The 18,710-nt window shown below is 40.3% G+C and overlaps 1 protein-coding gene across 4 annotated transcripts in view; it reads left to right on the plus strand.

The window, feature by feature from the left end:
- Positions 1 to 18,710, plus strand: part of MGAT5 (alpha-1,6-mannosylglycoprotein 6-beta-N-acetylglucosaminyltransferase) — a 338,680-nt gene that overhangs the window by 176,492 nt on the left and 143,478 nt on the right. For 3 of the 4 annotated variants that reach the window (XM_040474902.1, XM_040474901.1, XM_040474903.1), the window contains exon 5: positions 15,676 to 15,792. The exons of the other annotated variant lie outside the window; for it this stretch is intronic. In XM_040474902.1, the coding sequence (XP_040330836.1) occupies positions 15,676 to 15,792 (117 nt within the window). The remainder of the gene's footprint in view (positions 1 to 15,675; positions 15,793 to 18,710) is intronic. 4 annotated transcript variants of the gene reach the window in all.

Below are 18,710 nucleotides of genomic sequence, written 5' to 3' on the forward strand. Positions count from 1 at the left end.
ATTCTCTGAATAAATAATATAATTAAAAATTTAGCATTAGAATATTATTTCCATTTTCCACTCCATAAGTCTTGTCCATATTTTTGTCACCATCTCTAATAATGCCCAGAGAATTGCAGAGCTATTTTTAAGGGAACTGGACATCATTCAAATCAAATTCTGTTGGTACAAATCTTTGCTTATCAAAACTTAACACCAACAAAATAAATTTCTGAGTTTCCAGTTCTTGGAAACTATTTTCATTGTGACATAAATTCAAGACCACAGATGAATTTGTATGGTCCCTTGAAGTCTGTTTCCATTAGATGTTACCCGAAGTACCTCAAAGAACCAAATCTGGGCTGGGAACAGGGGAAGGCATGGTTTTCTATGGTGGTTGAGTGTTGATGTTTGGTTGGGGGCTATTTGTGTTTGGCTCATAGGGGCCATGGGTGGGAATTGGGCTGGTTAGGTATAATGTGTAAAAGCTGAGATGATTGCAAGGCAACAAGCATGAATGCAGGTTCAAACTCTAACTTGCTCTGAATGAGGAGGGTGAAAGAAGAATGGAGTAAGAAAGTGACATTTAAAAAATGATTCTTCCCCTTTCCTCTGAAAAGAGAGATGTCCCCATTTGAGAATAATATTTTTGCCCAGGTCTTTTTCACAGCACTTTTCCATCTTGACCAGAAACACATGAGCTTGTCACTTCTCCTTCTCCCAAGGGGTTCATATTTGACCTTCCCCACCACCATCACCATATTTGATTCACAGAACCTGTATCAATTGTGGGAGCCGTTGTTGTTCTGTTATTCTGGGGAATACAAAAATAGACTGGTACATGGCCACTGACCCTGCAGAATTTAGTCTTCATTGACTTTGCAATTATTTTTGGGTTATGCTATTGTGCACATGCAAACATACCCCAATTAGAGGACAAAGTGAACACAAGACAAGCTCTAGAGGGTGCAGTACAGACGAAAAATTTTACGGAAGTTCACAGGCAGCCTGTGGGTATCTACTTGAGCTGAAGTATTCTTGCAAAATTTCATGCAAAAGGGAGAATTTGAGCTACACCTGCAGGCTGTGTTGGATATTGAAAGTTACTTGAATGACCTTCAATAAGTTGAATAAATGGAAACAAGATTTCTATGCAAACTTCTGTAACTCTTTGATTTTGCTTTATTTTTGAAAATAGGGGGCACCTGGGTGGCTCAGTTGGTTGAGTGTCTGACTTTGGCTCAGGGCATGATCTCCCTGTTTGTGAGTTTGAGTCCCGCATTGGTCTCACTGCTGTCTGTGCTGTCTGTGCGGAGTCCGCTTCAGATCCTCTGTCCCCCCCCCCCCACCTCTCTCTGCCCCTCTCCCACTCGTGCTCTCTCAAAAACAAAATATTTTTAAAAATGGGATGCATCTGCATCAGGATCTTGTTTCAGCATGATGAACTACTAGTATTGATGAAGGTGGTTGCACTGTCTATTCTGATTCCATAGTGGTAGGTCCAAGCCAAATGGGAGGAAAAGCTAAAAGAACTTGGAGAAATTCTTTCCCTCTCGTATCTAGGATTAACATAATATTTAGATAAACATTTAATATTTACCCCCTCTCTCGTCTTTTATTCCTTAACAGTTTCAAAATGGGTATGGATAGGCTCCATCCAAAAAAAAAAAAAAAAGTTTCCTCTTCAAAGCTGTCTTTAACCCCATAATGTGTGTCCAAAAACCTCCTTGGGCAATGTTCCCTTCCTATAGGAAGCACTCACCCCTGGAACATATAAACCTTGCCTCTTCCCAGCTTCCACCTCCCTGGCTTTCCCTTTGCCATTCATGGAACTCTGTGAATATCTCTCATTTGGTATCATTCAGTTTCTATCATATAGTTATGAAACTCATTAGTGTTTACTTTATACAATTTTTTTATTATCTTTAATAATATCCTGTTCTACTCTTGTGATTCTAGGGAGTTTTCATTCCAAGAAATGAGACATTTATTTTTTATGTTGCTAGAATCCTTGCTTTTTACTTGTATATTTTATCATTTGAATTATTTTAAACCAAATTTTTAGTATACTTAACATACAGTGTTCTGTTACTTTCAGGTGTATAATATAGAGATTCAACAATTCTACACATTACACAGTGCTCATCATGATAAGTGTACTCTTTTTTTTTTTTTTTTCTTTCAACGTTTATTTATTTTTGGGACAGAGAGAGACAGAGCATGAACGGGGGAGGGGCAGAGAGAGAGGGAGACACAGAATCGGAAACAGGCTCCAGGCTCCGAGCCATCAGCCCAGAGCCCGACGCGGGGCTCTAACTCACGGACCACGAGATCGTGACCTGGCTGAAGTCGGACGCTTAACCGACTGCGCCACCCAGGCGCCCCGATGATAAGTGTACTCTTAATCCCCATCACCTATTTCTCCCATCCCCCTACCTGAAATCATATGGTATTTGTCTTTCTCTGATTTATTTCCCTTCACATAATACTCCCTGGATCCAGCTGTGTTGTTGTATTGGCAAGATTTCATTCTTTTTTATGGCTGAGTAATATTCAATGCTATATACACACCCCACATCTTTTTTATATGTTCGTTCATTGATGAGAACACTTGGGTTGCTTCCATAATTTAGCCATTGTGAAGCTGCAGTAAACATAGGGGTGCATGTATCTTTTTGAATTAGTGGTTTTGTATTCTTTGAGTAAATAGTAGTGGCATTACTGGATCGTATGGCAATTCCATTTTTAATGTTTTGAGGAACCTCCATACTGTTATTCACAATTGCTATACGAGTCTGCATTCACACCAACAGTGCCTGAGAGTTCTTTTACCTCCACATCCTCAACAGCACTTTGTATTTCTTGTCTTTTTTATTCTAGCCATTCTGACAGGTATGAGGTGATGTCTTACTGTGGTTTTGGTTTGCATTTCCCTGATGATGAGTGATGTTGAGCATCTTTTCATGCGTCTGTTGGCCATCTGGATGTCTTCATTGGAGAAATGTCTGTTCATGTCTTCTGCCCATTTTTAAATTGGATTGCTTTTTTGTTGTTGAGTTGTAAAAGTTTTTTGTATGTTTTGGATATTAACCCCTTATTGGATATATCATTTACAGATACCTTCTCCTATTCAGTAGATTGTTTTTTTGTTTTATTGATGGTTTCCTTCACTATGCAAAATCTTTTTATTTTGATGTAGTCCCAAAGGTTTATTTCTGCTTTTTTTCCCTTGCCTGAGGAGACCTATCTAGAAAAATCTTGCTATGGCTGATGTCAGAGAAATTTCTCTGTGTTCTGTGTTTTCTTCTAGGAATTTTATGATTTCAGGTCTCACATTTAGGTCCTTAATCCATCTTGAGTGAGTTTATTTTTACATAGGTTGTAAGAAAGCGGTCCAGTTTCATTCTTTTGCGTGTAGCTGTCCAGTTTTCTCAACACCATTTGTTGAAAAGATGGTCTTTTCCCATTGCATATTCTTGTGTCCTTAGTCATTGATTAATTGACCATATAATCATGGGTTCATTTTGGGGCTCTCTATTCAGTTCCATTCATCGGTGTCTGTTTTTGTGCCAGTACCATACTGTTTTGATTACTACAGCTTTGTAGTATATCTTGGGATCGGGGATTGTGATACCTCCAGTTTTGCTCATCTTTTTCAAGATTGCTTTAGCTATTTGGGGTGTCTTGTGGTTCCATACAAACTTTACGATTATTTGTTCTGGTTCTGTGGAAAATGCTACTGATACTTTGATAGAAATTGCATTAAATCTGTACATCTCTATGGGTAGTATGGACATTTTAACAATATTTGTTGTTTTAGGCCATGAGCGTGGACTATCCTTGCATTAGTATTCAGTTTCTTTCATAAGTGCTATATAGTTTTCAGAGTACAGGTCTTTCTTTTCCTTAAGTTTATTCCTAGATATTTTATTCTTTTTGGTGCAGTTATAAATGGGATTTTTTTCTTCATTTCTTTTTCTGTTACTTCTGTTAATGTATACAGACGCAATGGATTTCTGTATGTTGATTTTGTATCCTGCAACCTTACTGAATTCATTGATCAGTTCTAGTAGTTTTTTGGTGGAGTCTTTAGGGTTTTCTTCATGTAGTGTCCTGTCATCTGCAAATAGTGAGTTTTACATTTTTCTTACCAATTTGGATGCCTTGTATTTCTTTTTGTTGTGTGATTGCTGTGGTTAGGACTTTCAGTACTATGTTGAATAAAGGTGGTGAGAGTGGACATTCTTGTCTTATTCCTGATCTTAAGGGAAAAGTTCTTAGTTTTTTACTGCTGAGGATGATGTTAGCCATTTTTTTTTAAATATATATATGTGTTGAGGTGTGCTCCCTCTAAACCTACTTGGTTGAGATTTTTTATCATGAATGGATGTTGTACTTTGTCAGTGCTTTTTCTGCATCTATTGAAATGATCATATGGTATTTATTCTTTCTCGTTGATGTGATGTGTAGTGATTGCCTTTTGATCTGCAAGTAGGTGGCAGAAGTTATGATTAAATTAATGTCTGTGTTCTAGTGAACAGAATGGAAGTAAAGTGAGATTAATTCCTCCCAGTATTGGTTGTTCACTGTAACTTTTGCAGGAGCAACTGTTCTCTGACCCTTCAGTTAATTACTGTATGATTGCAGAAAAATGAAAAATTCCTAATTACTCCTGTTTCCCTCACTTAGACTCTTCTCCCCTTTCAGTACTTGTTTAGGCACTTAGTTTGAGAGGAAGCAAGCCACATATCACAGGCTGAGAAATCAGGTTGCATGTTGTAAACTGAATTCAAGTGATTTCTGTCAAAGGCTACAGACAGGGAGGAGTGAAATCACAGGCTTTCCTCTGTAAGTGTCTTTCGGATGATTATGTTTCAGGACTGCTGACTCTGTGCATACACGTGGCTACATTTTAGAGCAAAGGCCATTATTTAAACCCCTCTTGAGCTTCAGGCTGAGCACTGTAAATACTCCATTAACTAGTCCACTCCGAATAAGGGGCACCTAGATGCAGTCAGTAATCGAGAAAAACACATTACCAACAGATTGTACTTGGCTCTGAGATTATAATTTCCAGAGCAAAGATTAAATGTCAGCTCTCTCTGTGCTTTTTTAACCAGTGTAAACTAAGGGAGCCCCTAGCACAGTCACTCCACAGTAAAACAGGTGATATTGGAGGCCCTGGAAAGTACAATTATTTGAGATGCTTTAAGACCTGTATGAGTTTATTGGAGAATAAGCCTTGCCTTCTGAAGGTGCTTGGCAAAGGGTTAGTGGAGATTAGCAAAGGAAAATAGTGTTCCTTCATCTGTACTCCTCAATCACAGAGAAAGCATACATTTTTAAAGCAATTTAGCTTAATTTTTATGTCAGAGCAAAATTACATAGAATGCAAGGCACAGATCTTAAGTGGCACCATTTGATGAGTTTTGATAAATGTGTACATCCACAAAACCAGCCCTGCAGGGCAAGATACAGAACATATTCATCACCCCAAAATGTTCTTTCCTGCCTCCTTCCATTCAGTCTCCATCCCCCATAGGCAGTCATTTTTCTGATTTCTATCACCATAGATTAATTGTATCTGTTCTTGGGCTTCATAAAAATGAATCATACAGTATAAACATTTTGTTGTGTCTGGCTTCTTTCAACAAAATATTTTTTTAGAAATCATCCATGGTGCTGCCTATATCAGTAGGGTTTTTTTTTAAAAATTACAGAGTAGTTTTCTGCTTTATGAATATAGCATAATTGATTTATCTGTTTTCCTGATAATGTACCTGTGAGTCATTTCCAGTTTTGGACTAATAGGAATAATGCTGCCAGAAATACACAAGCTCATCATTTCTTCTAAGTAGTAGACTGTATTCCTGTAAGTTGTTAATAATTTTCTCTTATTCTTTTAACGTCTGCATGACTTGTAGTAACATCCTTTTTTTAATTGGTTATATTGCTCATGTATGTTTTCTCTTTTTTGTGATCACTTTTGCTAAGGGTTATACATCTTATTCATCTTTTCAAGGAAACGATTTTGGCTTTGCTAATTTGTCTCGCAGTTGGGATTAAATAGAAACGTAGAACATTTGGAGCGGATGTGTGTGGGTGTGTGTGTGCAGGTACATGCCCACACAAGTGTGTATGTTAAGGAATTTGTTGAAGGGCTTTGACCTTACAGAGTAGTGGGAGCTGGTTTAACAGTTTCTCTAAGTCTTTGTGTCTGACCCTGGAGCTTGAAATGCAGGCTAGGCAGCCAAGAAGTGAGGATATATGTTAACTAGAGTAAAGTAAGAACCTGCTGGAACCCAGAAGACTAAACTGGAGTCCATGATGACAATAGTAATACCTCTTGTTTTTATTTTTTGCCTCTCACCTTGGGATGTGGATGTTCTATAGAAACTGGGGCCCTTTGCCTTGAAATGAAAGAGATTTGGGTGGAAGTAAATCATCACTGCTCTAGCTCCTAGATACCAAAATAATAATAATAATAATAATAATAATAATAATAATAATAATCTGTAAATAGTCACACTGACAAAAGGACTGTGTAGGAAAGGGGTTGACAAACTTTTTCATAAAACACGAGATGATAATAAATATTTTAGCTTCGTGGACCGATGATCTCTGTTACAGGTGTTTGACCCTGCCATTGTAGTGCAGAAGCAGCCATAGACAATGTGTAAATGAATGGTGTGGTTGTATTTCATTAAAGTTTATTTACCAAAAAAAATCCACAAAAAACAAACAGTGAACCATGAACCATGGACCAGATTTGGCCTCTAAGCTGTAGTTTGCTGTCCCCTGTTCTAGAGATTTTGATATACCTTTTCAACTTAGCACAGTCGGCCTAGGGTTAATATTTATTAACTTTGTGTTTAGTTCCATTAATCCTGCACCCTTGGTTCTATTGTTAAATATTTTACATCTACAGATGTTTTTAATTTTTTTTTTAAGGTTTATTTGTTTTTCAGAGGCAGAGAGACAGAGCGTGAGTGGGGGAGGGGCAGAGAGAGAGAGGGAGACACATAATCGGAAGCAGGCTCCATGCTCTGAGCTGTCAGCACAGAGCCGGACGACCCGGGCCGAACTCAAGGACAGCGAGATCATGACCTGAGCTGAAGTCGGACGCTTAACCGACTGAGACCCCCAGGCGCCCCTACATCTACAAATGTTTTAAACCTCACTATACCCTATTATGACTTTCGTATTAGACGGTCAACTGATAAAGAAATTAAGGGAAGGAAAAAATGATAGTCTTTGATATTTCCCCGGTAGTAGCATTTATGATGCTTTTCATTCCTCTCTACGATTCTAATTTCCATTTGATGCTATTTTCCTTTCCGCACAGAGAACTTTTTTTTTCTTGCTTGCCATGCAGGTTTGCTGGGGTGAATTCTCTCATCATTTACTTACCTGAAAATGGCTGTTGCGGGGCCAGCATTTTTCAAGGGCAGAGATAAAGAATGCTGGTAGAAAATTCTAGGGTGATGGTAGTTTTCTTTCAGCACTTCGGAAATACTGTTTCTTTATTTTCTAGCCTCCATCTTTTTCTGATGAGAAGTCAGGTCACATTTCTATCTCTGTGCCCTTTTATGTAATGTGTCTCATTTTTCTCTGCTGCTTTCACCATTTTATTTTTGGCTTTTAGCAGTGTGGTGCTGAGAAATGTCATTGTTTTTGTCTTTATGTTGCTTGTGTTCCATTGAGATATTGGACCTAAAGTTAATGTTTTTCACCACATTTGGAAAGTGTTCAACCATTATTTTTTTAAGGATTTTTCTTCCCCATTTTGTCTCTTTTCTGTAAGTGTTTTCTCCTTAGTTTTTATTGTCTTCTGTCTTTCAGATTGAATAATTTCCATTTGTTTCCAGTTGATTGATCCTTTCTTTTGCATCTCCAAACTGTTGTTAATTCCGTTTTGTGAATTTTTCATTTTAGGTGATGAACTTCTCAGTTCTATTTTTGTCAGTCTATTTTTTTAAGTGTTCCTTTCTTTGTCTTTAGTCATATTTATAATAGCTGCTTTAGTTTCTTTGTCAACTGCCACACTTACATCCTCTTGGAATATATTTTTGTTTACTGCTTTTCTTGACTTTGGTTCACTTTTTCCTGTCTCTGCCTGTATACTAATTCTTTATTATATATTGGACATAATAATGACACATTGTAGTGTGTCTGTATTCTGTTATTGTCCTCAGAAGAGTGTTGATTTTTGTTCTAGCAGGCAGTTAAATTACTGACTTACTACCTTGAACTTACCAAGACTTGATTTTATAGTTGGTTGGGTATGCCTGTTTCAGTTTTTTTCCTAGTCTTAAGAAGTATTAAGTCCTGGAACTGATGCAAGGACTTTCTGGGGTTCCAGTGGAAGGCCTGAAATGTTAACCAAACCTCTCTGTATTGTGAGGATTCAAATTCAGACTCCCCTTCAGTAAATAGCAGCTCAGCCTTTGAATACCTTTAGAGCTTTCCATGGAGTCTCTCCTACAAATGCTCTCTTATGGGGCAATTCAAAGATTTCAGGGTAGTTTATGTGCGGATTTTAGGGCTCCCCTTCTTTGGTTCCCTCTTTTTGGGAATATCCTATCTCAATTTCTGGCTACCCTGATTGCCCAAACATAATCCTAAGACTGTAGCCTTTTACTTACCTCCTAGTCATCTCTCACCACCCAGACTGAGAGGTCCCCCTCAGGGGCAAAGTGATATAAATGTGGATCTTACCCAGGGCAGTGCAGTTCACTTCTTTTAAGGATCAAATTCCTTCTGTCTACCCCTTTTCCTTACTCTTCATTGTCTTATTGTAAGTATTACCTGTGGGAAGATTATGCCAGGGTAAGCTTCTCTACAATTGCCAGTATATAATTTCTCAGCTTTCTTTTATAAAAAATCCCAAATTAAATTGATCACCTAGTTACTGCCCTAGTAGGGCAGTTTAGCAGTCTGCCACGGCCAGCAAACAGTTTGAGTTGTTTTCCTATCACTGCTCTGAAGTTCTCCTGCCCTTGGTATGTATGTCAGGTCTTTTTTGCTTTTGGTACAATAACCACCACTTCTAGGTTGGCAAGGAGAGTGTGCCCCTCCCTCTGCCCTGGACACCTTGGCTAGGGAGTGAGTGAGTGCAGTTTGTTTTGGATACTGGCATGGTGAGACGGGTCTTCTGAAGGAGATCTTCAAGTAGTAATCCCCCCACTAGAAGATGAGAACCCTCCAAGAACTGACTGAATTAAAAATGAAAATTCCAGTCTAAGGATAGACCACTTCCTGAAACAAATTCCCAGGCATTTGAAAACCTTTGAGTTTCATTTACTAGCCTTTTCTATTGAGTAAATGAATAGGATTTCAGGGTAACACAGTATGTAAGAATATGCACATTATTCTTATAACTTGATAAGCTGAGTATCCCTGTCCAAATTTACATGGTCTAAATACCAGGCATGATTTCTTTCCACAGGAAGAAAAACCTACTAAGGGCTAGGAGAGGTAAAAGGAATTAAGTTGTAAGACAGCCTCATTTTTAAGAGACCTACCTAGCCAAGCACCTATCTAACAGGCATAGTGTGTAGGTTTCATGCCAGTGGCCTAGCAGATTTCATGCAACTCTGGGTAAGTCAAATGAGACCTAAAAATTAAGCAGCTCTCAGCCTTTCTTCAAACTTACATCCTCAGTATTCTGAGACGTTAGCTTCTTTTTTTGATTTTCAGTTTCTTTTTCCAATAGCCCAAACTTACTATCAGGGTGTCATCTTAATTCTAAATTAACTTAAAATTTATTTTTCCATGCTAAAAAGGGAGAATGGAAGCTATAACCAAGCAACCAAAACAAAATGAAAACCTCAGTTCCTATGAGAGAGTGAAAATAAAAATTTATCTTGATCGCCTATGTAAAGAATAATCAAAATACTTCCTTGTTGCCTGTAGATGTCTTGGGTGTCCAATTAGAATCTCTGTCCTTTATAGCAGCTGCCATAAAGGCTTGTGACAGGCAATTCAAAAAAGGGTCATTGTGTAATGTGGAAAGAACACACCTATTTTTGACAGTTGGTACAATTAAAATAGCCTAGCCCATCTCCCACAGTTACTAACCCTGTATTCCTTCCCTTTCTTCTTCAATTTCAACAAAGAAATAAACACACATGTGCACGCGCGCGTGTGCGCGCGCACACACACACAGTGTAAACATTTCTCTAGTTTCCTAAGAAAACCCAAACTCCAAGCACCTTTGGCAATTTGAGAGAACAGTCAGAAACGTGTGAGCTTTGCTTAAGTCACCTGTTTTAGATGAAAAATGGAATCACTTGTATTTGGAGGAGATGAAGAAAGGGGCATACACTCCACGCTCCAGGGGCATGCTGCTGTTCCAACCGGGGCATTATGCTTTCTTTCTCTACCAGTAAACTTCATGTGAGAAGGGCAAGTTATTTTTTTTTCCAATAAGCAAGGGCTGTGTGCTACCTGGCTTATTGGAAAAAAAAATAGGTGTAAAAATCACTTTGGGTCCCCAACCTGAGTATTTGATGTAGTTTTGCAAGCATAATGTTGAATTTTTAATGACTGTCACCTACTTTCCAGCATATTTTCTTAAACATAAATTGACGACCGGGATGCACCCAAATCTGTCAGTATGGTATGTTATTTTGAAAAATATTACCTACTGAAACTTTATTTCCTGGAAATATGACATCAGTATAATTTTTTCTTTTGTTGTTTTCCTTTTTCTTTCTTTTGCTTTTCATGTATTCTCCCAATTTAATGACTACTGTGCTCATTTATTGTAACTGTGTGTGTGTGTGTGTGTGTGTGTGTGTGTGTGTGTATAGTACCCATGTGGAATATTTTATGTCCCTTATATTATTACTTAAAATGCTAAAAAACATTTTGTTGCAGAAGAAATGATAGCAGAAATTAAGTATAAACTTACAGAATATGGCATTTGCATAGAAATGAATACATGTAGATTTATGCATAAAGAGAACTCTGATTATCCAAATCATATTGCAAACTCAGTTTTATTTTCTAATCCCAGAGCTATTAGAATATATAGTACATGCTGTTGTGCCATTTATTTCAAAAGACTTGAACTTTTTTTCCTTCCATAAATCTACAGCATTTTAATCACTGCCTGTATCTCACACTCTCCCAAACATTGTGACATAAAATGAATCAGAGATGGGCAACACAGACATAAAGTGTATGCAGACAGTAGGACAAGGGTAGTGAGCAAATAGATGAGTGAATGAGAGCTGGTGTGGGGACGTATCTGTGTGTTGGAGGCAGTCTCTCTTCCTGATGGTCTTGTCTCCCTCAGCATTCCACATTTGACTTTGAAGGTTGTCCTCAGGGTGACGTGAAGCAGTAGAATGAACACCAGGCATAGTACCTGGCATGGAAGTGGTAACTCAGATGTAGAAGGTTTTGCTGACTTTATTTATTGCATGAGGAAATGTAGACTCGTGATGGTTCACTAACTTGCCTGGGTTGTCCAGCTGGTCAGTTGTAGAGAGATATTCCCTGCTAAGGTCTCTTAGATGACCCTTCCAGCCCTGCCCTTTACAGTACAAATTCTTTGCTCACCTTTTCTACCATTTCCATGGCTGAGGCTGGGATGTGGTCAAGTATTTGAAAATAACAGCGTACAGGAGTGCTGCTCTGTCTTAGGATGTTTTACCATGCCTCCTCCAGGAACAAGTTTCTTCCTAGTGAGAAGACATCCAGCATGGTGGCCATGATGGCATTTTTTGAGAGGATTAATCTACCGTTTGAAGATTAGAGAGCACAGGTTTTTATGGCTTTATAACTTGAGAGGCTGATGTCTTGTCCTCTTAAAAATACCTGTGAAAATTTGCAAAGGATTTACTACTTACTTACAAAGTAGGCACTAGTGAGAGTTTAATTAAGTGAAAATGACATTTTCAAGGGCAATTTAAGAAAGGCATTAGAAACTGCTGTCAATGAAAAGGAGGGGTTGAACCTTGACTACTGTCTTTATAGACCCTGTGTTGAAGAATATCTTGAGTTTCCTGACCAGCAAAAGACACATTTTGACTCCTTGATAACAACTCACTTTAGGTATAAACTCTTTTCCTGAAGACTTCATACAGTAGTATCTTTTAGAGTGCTATGGTCAAAATTTTATTCTTAAACTATGGCTGGTGCCCCCTTAAAATTTTTTTTTTTTTCATATTTTTCAGCATGTTGCTTCTCTACTCAGAGACTGACTCTGAATTACTGCCCTACACCATTCTGCCCAACTTTGCAAGTGTGTGCAGCCATCCTCCTGTTTCCTGTGGACGCGAATTGTGTTCTCCTAAGCTGGAATTCACGATTTTGTAGCGTGACGTGCTACAAAAGCTTGCCCTTTCCAACCTTATTTCTTGTCCTGCGTCCTCTGCTTTAGCCAGCTTGGTCCCCCTTCACCCTCCCCACCCTCTCAGACATTGATGATTGATTGGTAATGCTTATCCACTGGGGATGGACTTGCTTTTTTGGTAGAACACTCTGGGAGTTGGAATGTGAGATAAAAATCTGTTTTCCATTTCTGGCCTTTCCTCTTCTTGAGTTTCCCTGCCTTATTTTACCATTTAGTCGACTGGTTCCTAACGGTGGCTGCCCATTAGAATCATCTGAGGTGAGGGGAACATAAAAACGGACAGTGGCTGAAGCATTCCCCAGACTATTTAAATCAGAACCTTGGGAGGGTGGGGTATCTTATTAAAAGCTCCCCAAGTGATTTTAATGTGCAGAGAGGGTTAAGAAGGGCTGATTGATTCTGTGATCTAGGCCAAGTTACTTAATCTCTCTGGGCCTCAGTGTCTTCTATGAAATGGGGATTACATGCATTTATTGCTTGGGCTTCCTGGGAGGAGGATGTGAGATAATGCACGGGAATGAATTCTAGGAGGGCGTAGTCGGCGTTCTGTCCATGTTGGCCGTTGCTATTGCTGTTCGTCTGTGTGCTCAGCTCTCACATTCCCTCCTGACTATTCCTACTTGTACTTTAAAGCTCAACAGAAACCTCACTTGTTTGCTGATGACCACACATACAAATTAAGCTCCTGTAACACCGAGACCTAAAAATGAGTGTTCAAGTGAGACGGGGTGGTTTCTGTTTCATGTGATAACCCAGTAACAAGCAGTCCAGGCCTGACGGTGCTGCTCCGCACCGGCCCTTCAGGACTCCTGACCCCCATGTTGCCGGGCCGTTGCGTGTCCATCTTCCAGCCCACAGGAAGTGGGCCAGAACTATAGATTCAGCCACATGGATTGGCCTGAAGTTGGAGGTTGCTGACAATTTCCTCTCCCATCCCATCTCTTTGACCTAAACAAAGTCCCACTGAGCTACAAGAGAGGCCCTAACTGGGTGGCCAGGTGTTCAGCTAAACGGTGGAATGAAGGGAGATGAGAACTGAGAGAAGGGCAGGGGGCCTGAGAAGTCTAGGCCACTGCACTCAGCTTCTTCCTCTTCTTGCCTGCACATCTGTGGTCTGTTGTTGCCAGACCGTATTCTGTATTGCACAGTATGTTAACTACCCTTTCTGTTGTGTGAGTTTTAGTTACATTCTAGACTCCCTCGAGGTAATGATGGCTTTGTATTCCTGCAGACACACTTCTTAGGAGGGTGCTAAAAGCATTACAGATGCTCATGTAGGTGCAGTCTTTGTTGAAAGAACCAGTGGCAGATTTTTGTTTTTTTTATGATTTTTTGTAACAGCTTTATTGAGATAATTTGCGTACCATACAGTTCATCCATTTAAAGTATACATTTCAGTGGCTTTCAGTATGTTCAGAGTTGTGCTACCACATCACCACAATTTTAGAACATGTTTTTCACCCCAGAAAGAGATCCTGTACTGTGAATTTTCACTACCCCCTCCCAGCCTCTACTTCCCCCAATTCTAACCCACCACCAATTTACTTCTCTCTCTATAGATCTCCCTATTCTAGACATTTCATATGTATGAAATTATTTGTCTTTTGTGACTGCCTTCTTAGACTCAGCTTAATGTTTTTAAGGTTCATCCATGTTGTCACATGAAGCAATATGTCATTCTTTTTTATGACTGAATAATAGTCACATGGCTGTGACACATTTTGTCTATCCATTTATCACTTGATGAACATTTGGGTTTGTTGCCACTTTTGGCTCTTAAGAATAATGCCACTGTGAACATTTGTGTATAAGTTTTTGTGTGGACAGAACATTTTCATTTCTCTTGGGTGTGTACCTATGAGCGGAATTGCTGGATCATATGGTAACTCTTATTTTTAGCTTTTTAAGGAACTTCTAGACTGTTTTCCCGAATAGCTGCACCATTTTAGATTACCACCAGCAGTGTTTGAGGATTCTGATTTCTGCACATCCTTGCCAACACTTGTTACTATCTGAGTCTTTAATTATAGCTCTTTTACTGGCTGACATGCTGTGCCACTGTGGTTTTGATTTGCGTTTCCCTGATGACTAATGATGGTAAACTTTCTTTTTCTTGTCAGTGGCAGATTTTCTGCCCACTACACATATGTGTTCCTAGGTGTGTGATAACCACCCTGTTTTTGCCTGGATATTCCTAGGAATCTGACATGTTTTTATCAATAGAAAGTGCCTGAAGCGTTATCAGAATGGAGGGGTGGTGTGTGTGTGTGTGTGTGTGTGTGTGTGACATTCTTTTAGACTTGGCCTCTCACACTGGAAATCTTATGCTAAGGTCCTCTTTTTAATTCTGTTTCACCAACAACATGGAAAACGTTATTAATGCTGACTTAAAAGTTTGTTTGGCAGATAACCCTGAAAAAAACCACAACAATATTGCAAGAGGGTATGACAAAGGGCAGCGTAAATACTCTAGGATTATTTGGCTGTTACTGTGTTTTCATGGTCCTCACAACTGCCTTCTTTTTCCATATTGGTTCCATTCTTGAAAAGTACCTGGAGAAGCTGTACATTGAATATGATTTTCTCGTTGACTTGCATGACGCCCACAGCATTGGTGTGTGGGCAGTCCTGAGGCTCTCAGTGTTGAGCAAGTCCATAAGGCCCTTGGAGGTGTAGCAAGGAGTAAGAATTTGTCATTTCAGTCTTCATTATTGACATTTGAGATTCCCTGTGCTGAACGTGAAGGTGGTGGTGATGGTACTGGTGGGCCTTTTAATAGCTGGGAACAGTGTGGTGGTAATAATCTTGACTAGATGATAGAGGCCTGGCTTGAACATGTAGCATACCTTGCATATGGGAGATGCTTAATGAGTTTTCCTTAATCACTGGATGAATAAAGCACTTCATCTCTGTAAACCTCTGTAAAACGCATCAGGGAAACATCAGCAATTTGCTGATAGGGCTTCAGAAGTCCTTTGCAACTGTAAAAATTTCTGGTACAATGATTGTATTTCTAGCTTCCCAAGTCAAAAAACAAAATACACACCATTCTTTTCAAGGTGCCCAGTATATATCCCTCAGGGTCTGTGAGTGAGTTATGTATGTTACCCACTGTTGTCCCCGGCTCCTTTTGGTGGGCAGAGAGCTTCCTGTTCGCATGAACCCTGGGGCTGGAGTGACTCAGTTATAGAAATTAAATCACTTTTTTTATAATGCCAATGTAAAGTGGCCCTTAATGAATATTTGCCAAGCTGAGAATGACCGGTGAGGTCATTTTTAATGGGAGATTATATTTCACCATGGCTGATTTCTGTCCGATTTATTGCTATTAGCTCCTGAAGCCAGGCCAGCTGATGGAAGTGCTGGCAGGAGTTTCGTCTCCAGGCTGAGCGCAGAGATGGAGTCCGTTCCCAGATGGCGAGGAACAGCTGGGCCAGTGGCGTGCACACGTGGGTGCTCTGCAGGGGCCATCCGATAACGGGGTTGCATGTTCCTATCAGGTGTTCTGAGAGAAACACTGACTTGTCCTACACACAAAATGCAATCACTGGAGACCCTTTATCTTTTGAGAGGAAATATATGTGGGGTGCCTTTTGGCGGAATCGAGCCCTCACTCGTGTAGATGGTTATCTAAGCTTTTGGCAAAGGAAGTGGACGAGGAGACTAAGCTCAGTTCCCTAAAACTTCCTGGGGTGAGGTTTCTGAGATTTTTTTTTTAACCTACTTTTTTCTTTACTTTCCTTCCCCCTCCCTATAAAATAGCTCTGAGAGAATCAGACATCCTTAACCTCTCAGATGCATATTCCGTTCTAGATCCAGAGTTAATGGTACTGTTTTATAAGTATGTTCTCCAGTGTTCCACACTTGAAAACAAGTGCCATTTCAAACACTAGTCATCCTTGTTATAATTAATATACAGAAAACTGAGTGTTGACAGAGGAAGCTGTCTTCTTGGTAAGGTCAGCTTTCACTCTGAAGTAACTGTTCTGTGTGGGACTCACTTATGACCACCTCCCCCTCCCCTTCTCTGTCCCCTCCACGTCCTCACTTTATCATCATTGCCTAGGATTATGGACTCAGGTTTCTTAAATACAACGCCACCTAGGAGCCTTGATAGAATCAGGATTAAGGATGACACCTGGTTACAGCCTCCTCTTTTTTTTTTTTTTAAATATATATGTATATCTCTTGATTTCTCTCTTGTTCAGCAGTAAAGAGCAGTTGTTACTAACTTGAAGTTAGCATCGGTGAGTGTTTCATGAGGCAGCATGGTTAGTAGTTGACGATGCTTTGAATAAGCACACGACAGTCTCTCCGTGTATGTGTGTTGAAGTGGGCAGCTAAAACGTAGAGGGATCCTTGTACGGTACCCAGTGAGTCTTGCATCGGATGTAAAATGTGATGACATACATGCTGTATTTCTCACAAAACTCTTTTTAAAATCCAGTAAGGTGTGAATATAAGTAATTCACATGGGGGATAGGCCATGTCCTGCTCCATGCGTCCAAAATGACTCTTCTTTGATTGCTGCACCTTCCTGCCATTTTTCCTTATGTCAAACCCAAATTCCTTTGCCTCTATTGATGTGCAATCCAGAACTTGAAATGCTTGGTACAGTTACTAGACATGAGGATCTCCTACCCCCTTTCTTCTGTCTCTCTTGCTCCCTTCTCTGGAACTTGAGCTTTTCACTCCTTTGTTATATTCGTCCATCTGTTTGTTGAGAAGAGTTCTGTGCATCTGGCAGTGTGCCAGGTGCTGTGTTGGGCACTGGGCCAAAGCACCGAGGGGCCTGTCCTGCTTTCCAGGGGGCTGGCTCAGGTAACGTGTATCTTGCTCTGTCATATGAGGACCCTCCACCCCCACACCGTGAGGGCGCAGCCCATGTCTTGTAGGGATACAGCTTTGACATTTCAGCACGTGGCAGGCAGCAGGCGTTTGAGAGACAGTCCTGGTGACTGTGGGCTGAGTTTGGAGGTACGTGCTGAGGATTTTAAAGTTTCCCCTTTCCAAGCTATAAGATGAGGTCACTGCCTTCCTTTTCAGGAGGCTGTGGTTAGTATAAAATGTAACCATGTATGTGCCAGCACCTTAGGAAGGCAGGTGATACCTCCGGGGAAGTTAGCACCCATTTTCATTTCCTACATCACCTATTTCTGTCCTCAACTGTCTCTGAGCCTGTCTGTGCCCTCCTTCCTTCCTCAGAGGCAGGCAAGCAGGAGTAAAAGTCCTCAGTGTGTCTGATTCCATCTCTTTGTCTCTGTTGCTTCCATGTATTTATTGAAAGTGCCACTGGTTCAGCACATCTCTCCCTCAGCATATATGCCTATGTGGGGACTGTCACGGAGAACTTGACTCCACACTTGACAGGGACACCTGCTCTGTGTGTGTTTATGACCTCTTTTGCCACTTCTGTTCCTTCTGCACACGTGTTGTTCCTGAGTGGTGAGCATCTTTGAGCATAAGAAAGGGTTTTTTTTCTTTTCTTTTTAAAAAAAAATTTTTTTTTACATTTATTTCTTTTTGAGAGACAGAGAGCACAAGTTAGGGAGGGGCAGAGATCGAAGGAAACACAGTATCCGAAGCAGGCTCCAGGTTCTGAGCTGTCAGCACAGAGCCCGACGCGAGGCTCTGACTCACAAACTGTGAGATCATGACCTGAGCCGAAGTCGGACGCTTAACTGACTGAGCCACCCAGGCACCCAGGGTTTTCTTTTTTTCTTAATGTTTGCTTATTTTTGAGAGAGACAGAGTGTGAACCAGGGAGGGGCAGAGAGAGAAGGAGACACAGAATCTGAAGCAGGCTCCAGGCTCCCAGGTGTCAGCCCAGAGCTCATTGTGGGGTTGGAACTCAACGAGCTGTAAGATCATGACCTGAGCCTAAGTTGGATACTTAACTGACTGAGCCACCCAGGTGCCCCAAGAAAAGTGTTTTCTTAGGTTAAACCCAATATCCAAGCCCCTGCTGTACTGTGTGGGTCCAGGTGACTGATCAAACAGCACAATTTTCACGCCTAGGCTGTCTGCCTTTTGTGTAATACCTGGTTGACAATGCTATACGGTCAGTGCAGAGGTGAAGTCTTTGGTGAAAGACACACTTGGGCTGGTTTGGGAGGGTAAGGGGTGAAACTGAATCCTGAACAGTAGTAAGAGCTGAGCTTCTTTGCTTACGTGATCATCTTTCTTTTCCCCTTGCCCTTTTACCATGAAAAAATTTGACACTGGGAGAAAGAACATCAGGTGAATGTCAGAGAGAAGAAGCTTCCGGTAACATACTGTGGCAGAATCCAGTCCCTTTTTTGAAAGTGCTTAATATATAGTAAGCTAAATCTCCCCTGAAAAGCGGTAACATTAACCTTTTTTGACC

The sequence above is a fragment of the Herpailurus yagouaroundi genome, unplaced genomic scaffold, assembly GCF_014898765.1.
Source record: "Herpailurus yagouaroundi ecotype Mexico unplaced genomic scaffold, PumYag 140, whole genome shotgun sequence".
Taxonomy (NCBI): domain Eukaryota; kingdom Metazoa; phylum Chordata; class Mammalia; order Carnivora; family Felidae; genus Herpailurus; species Herpailurus yagouaroundi.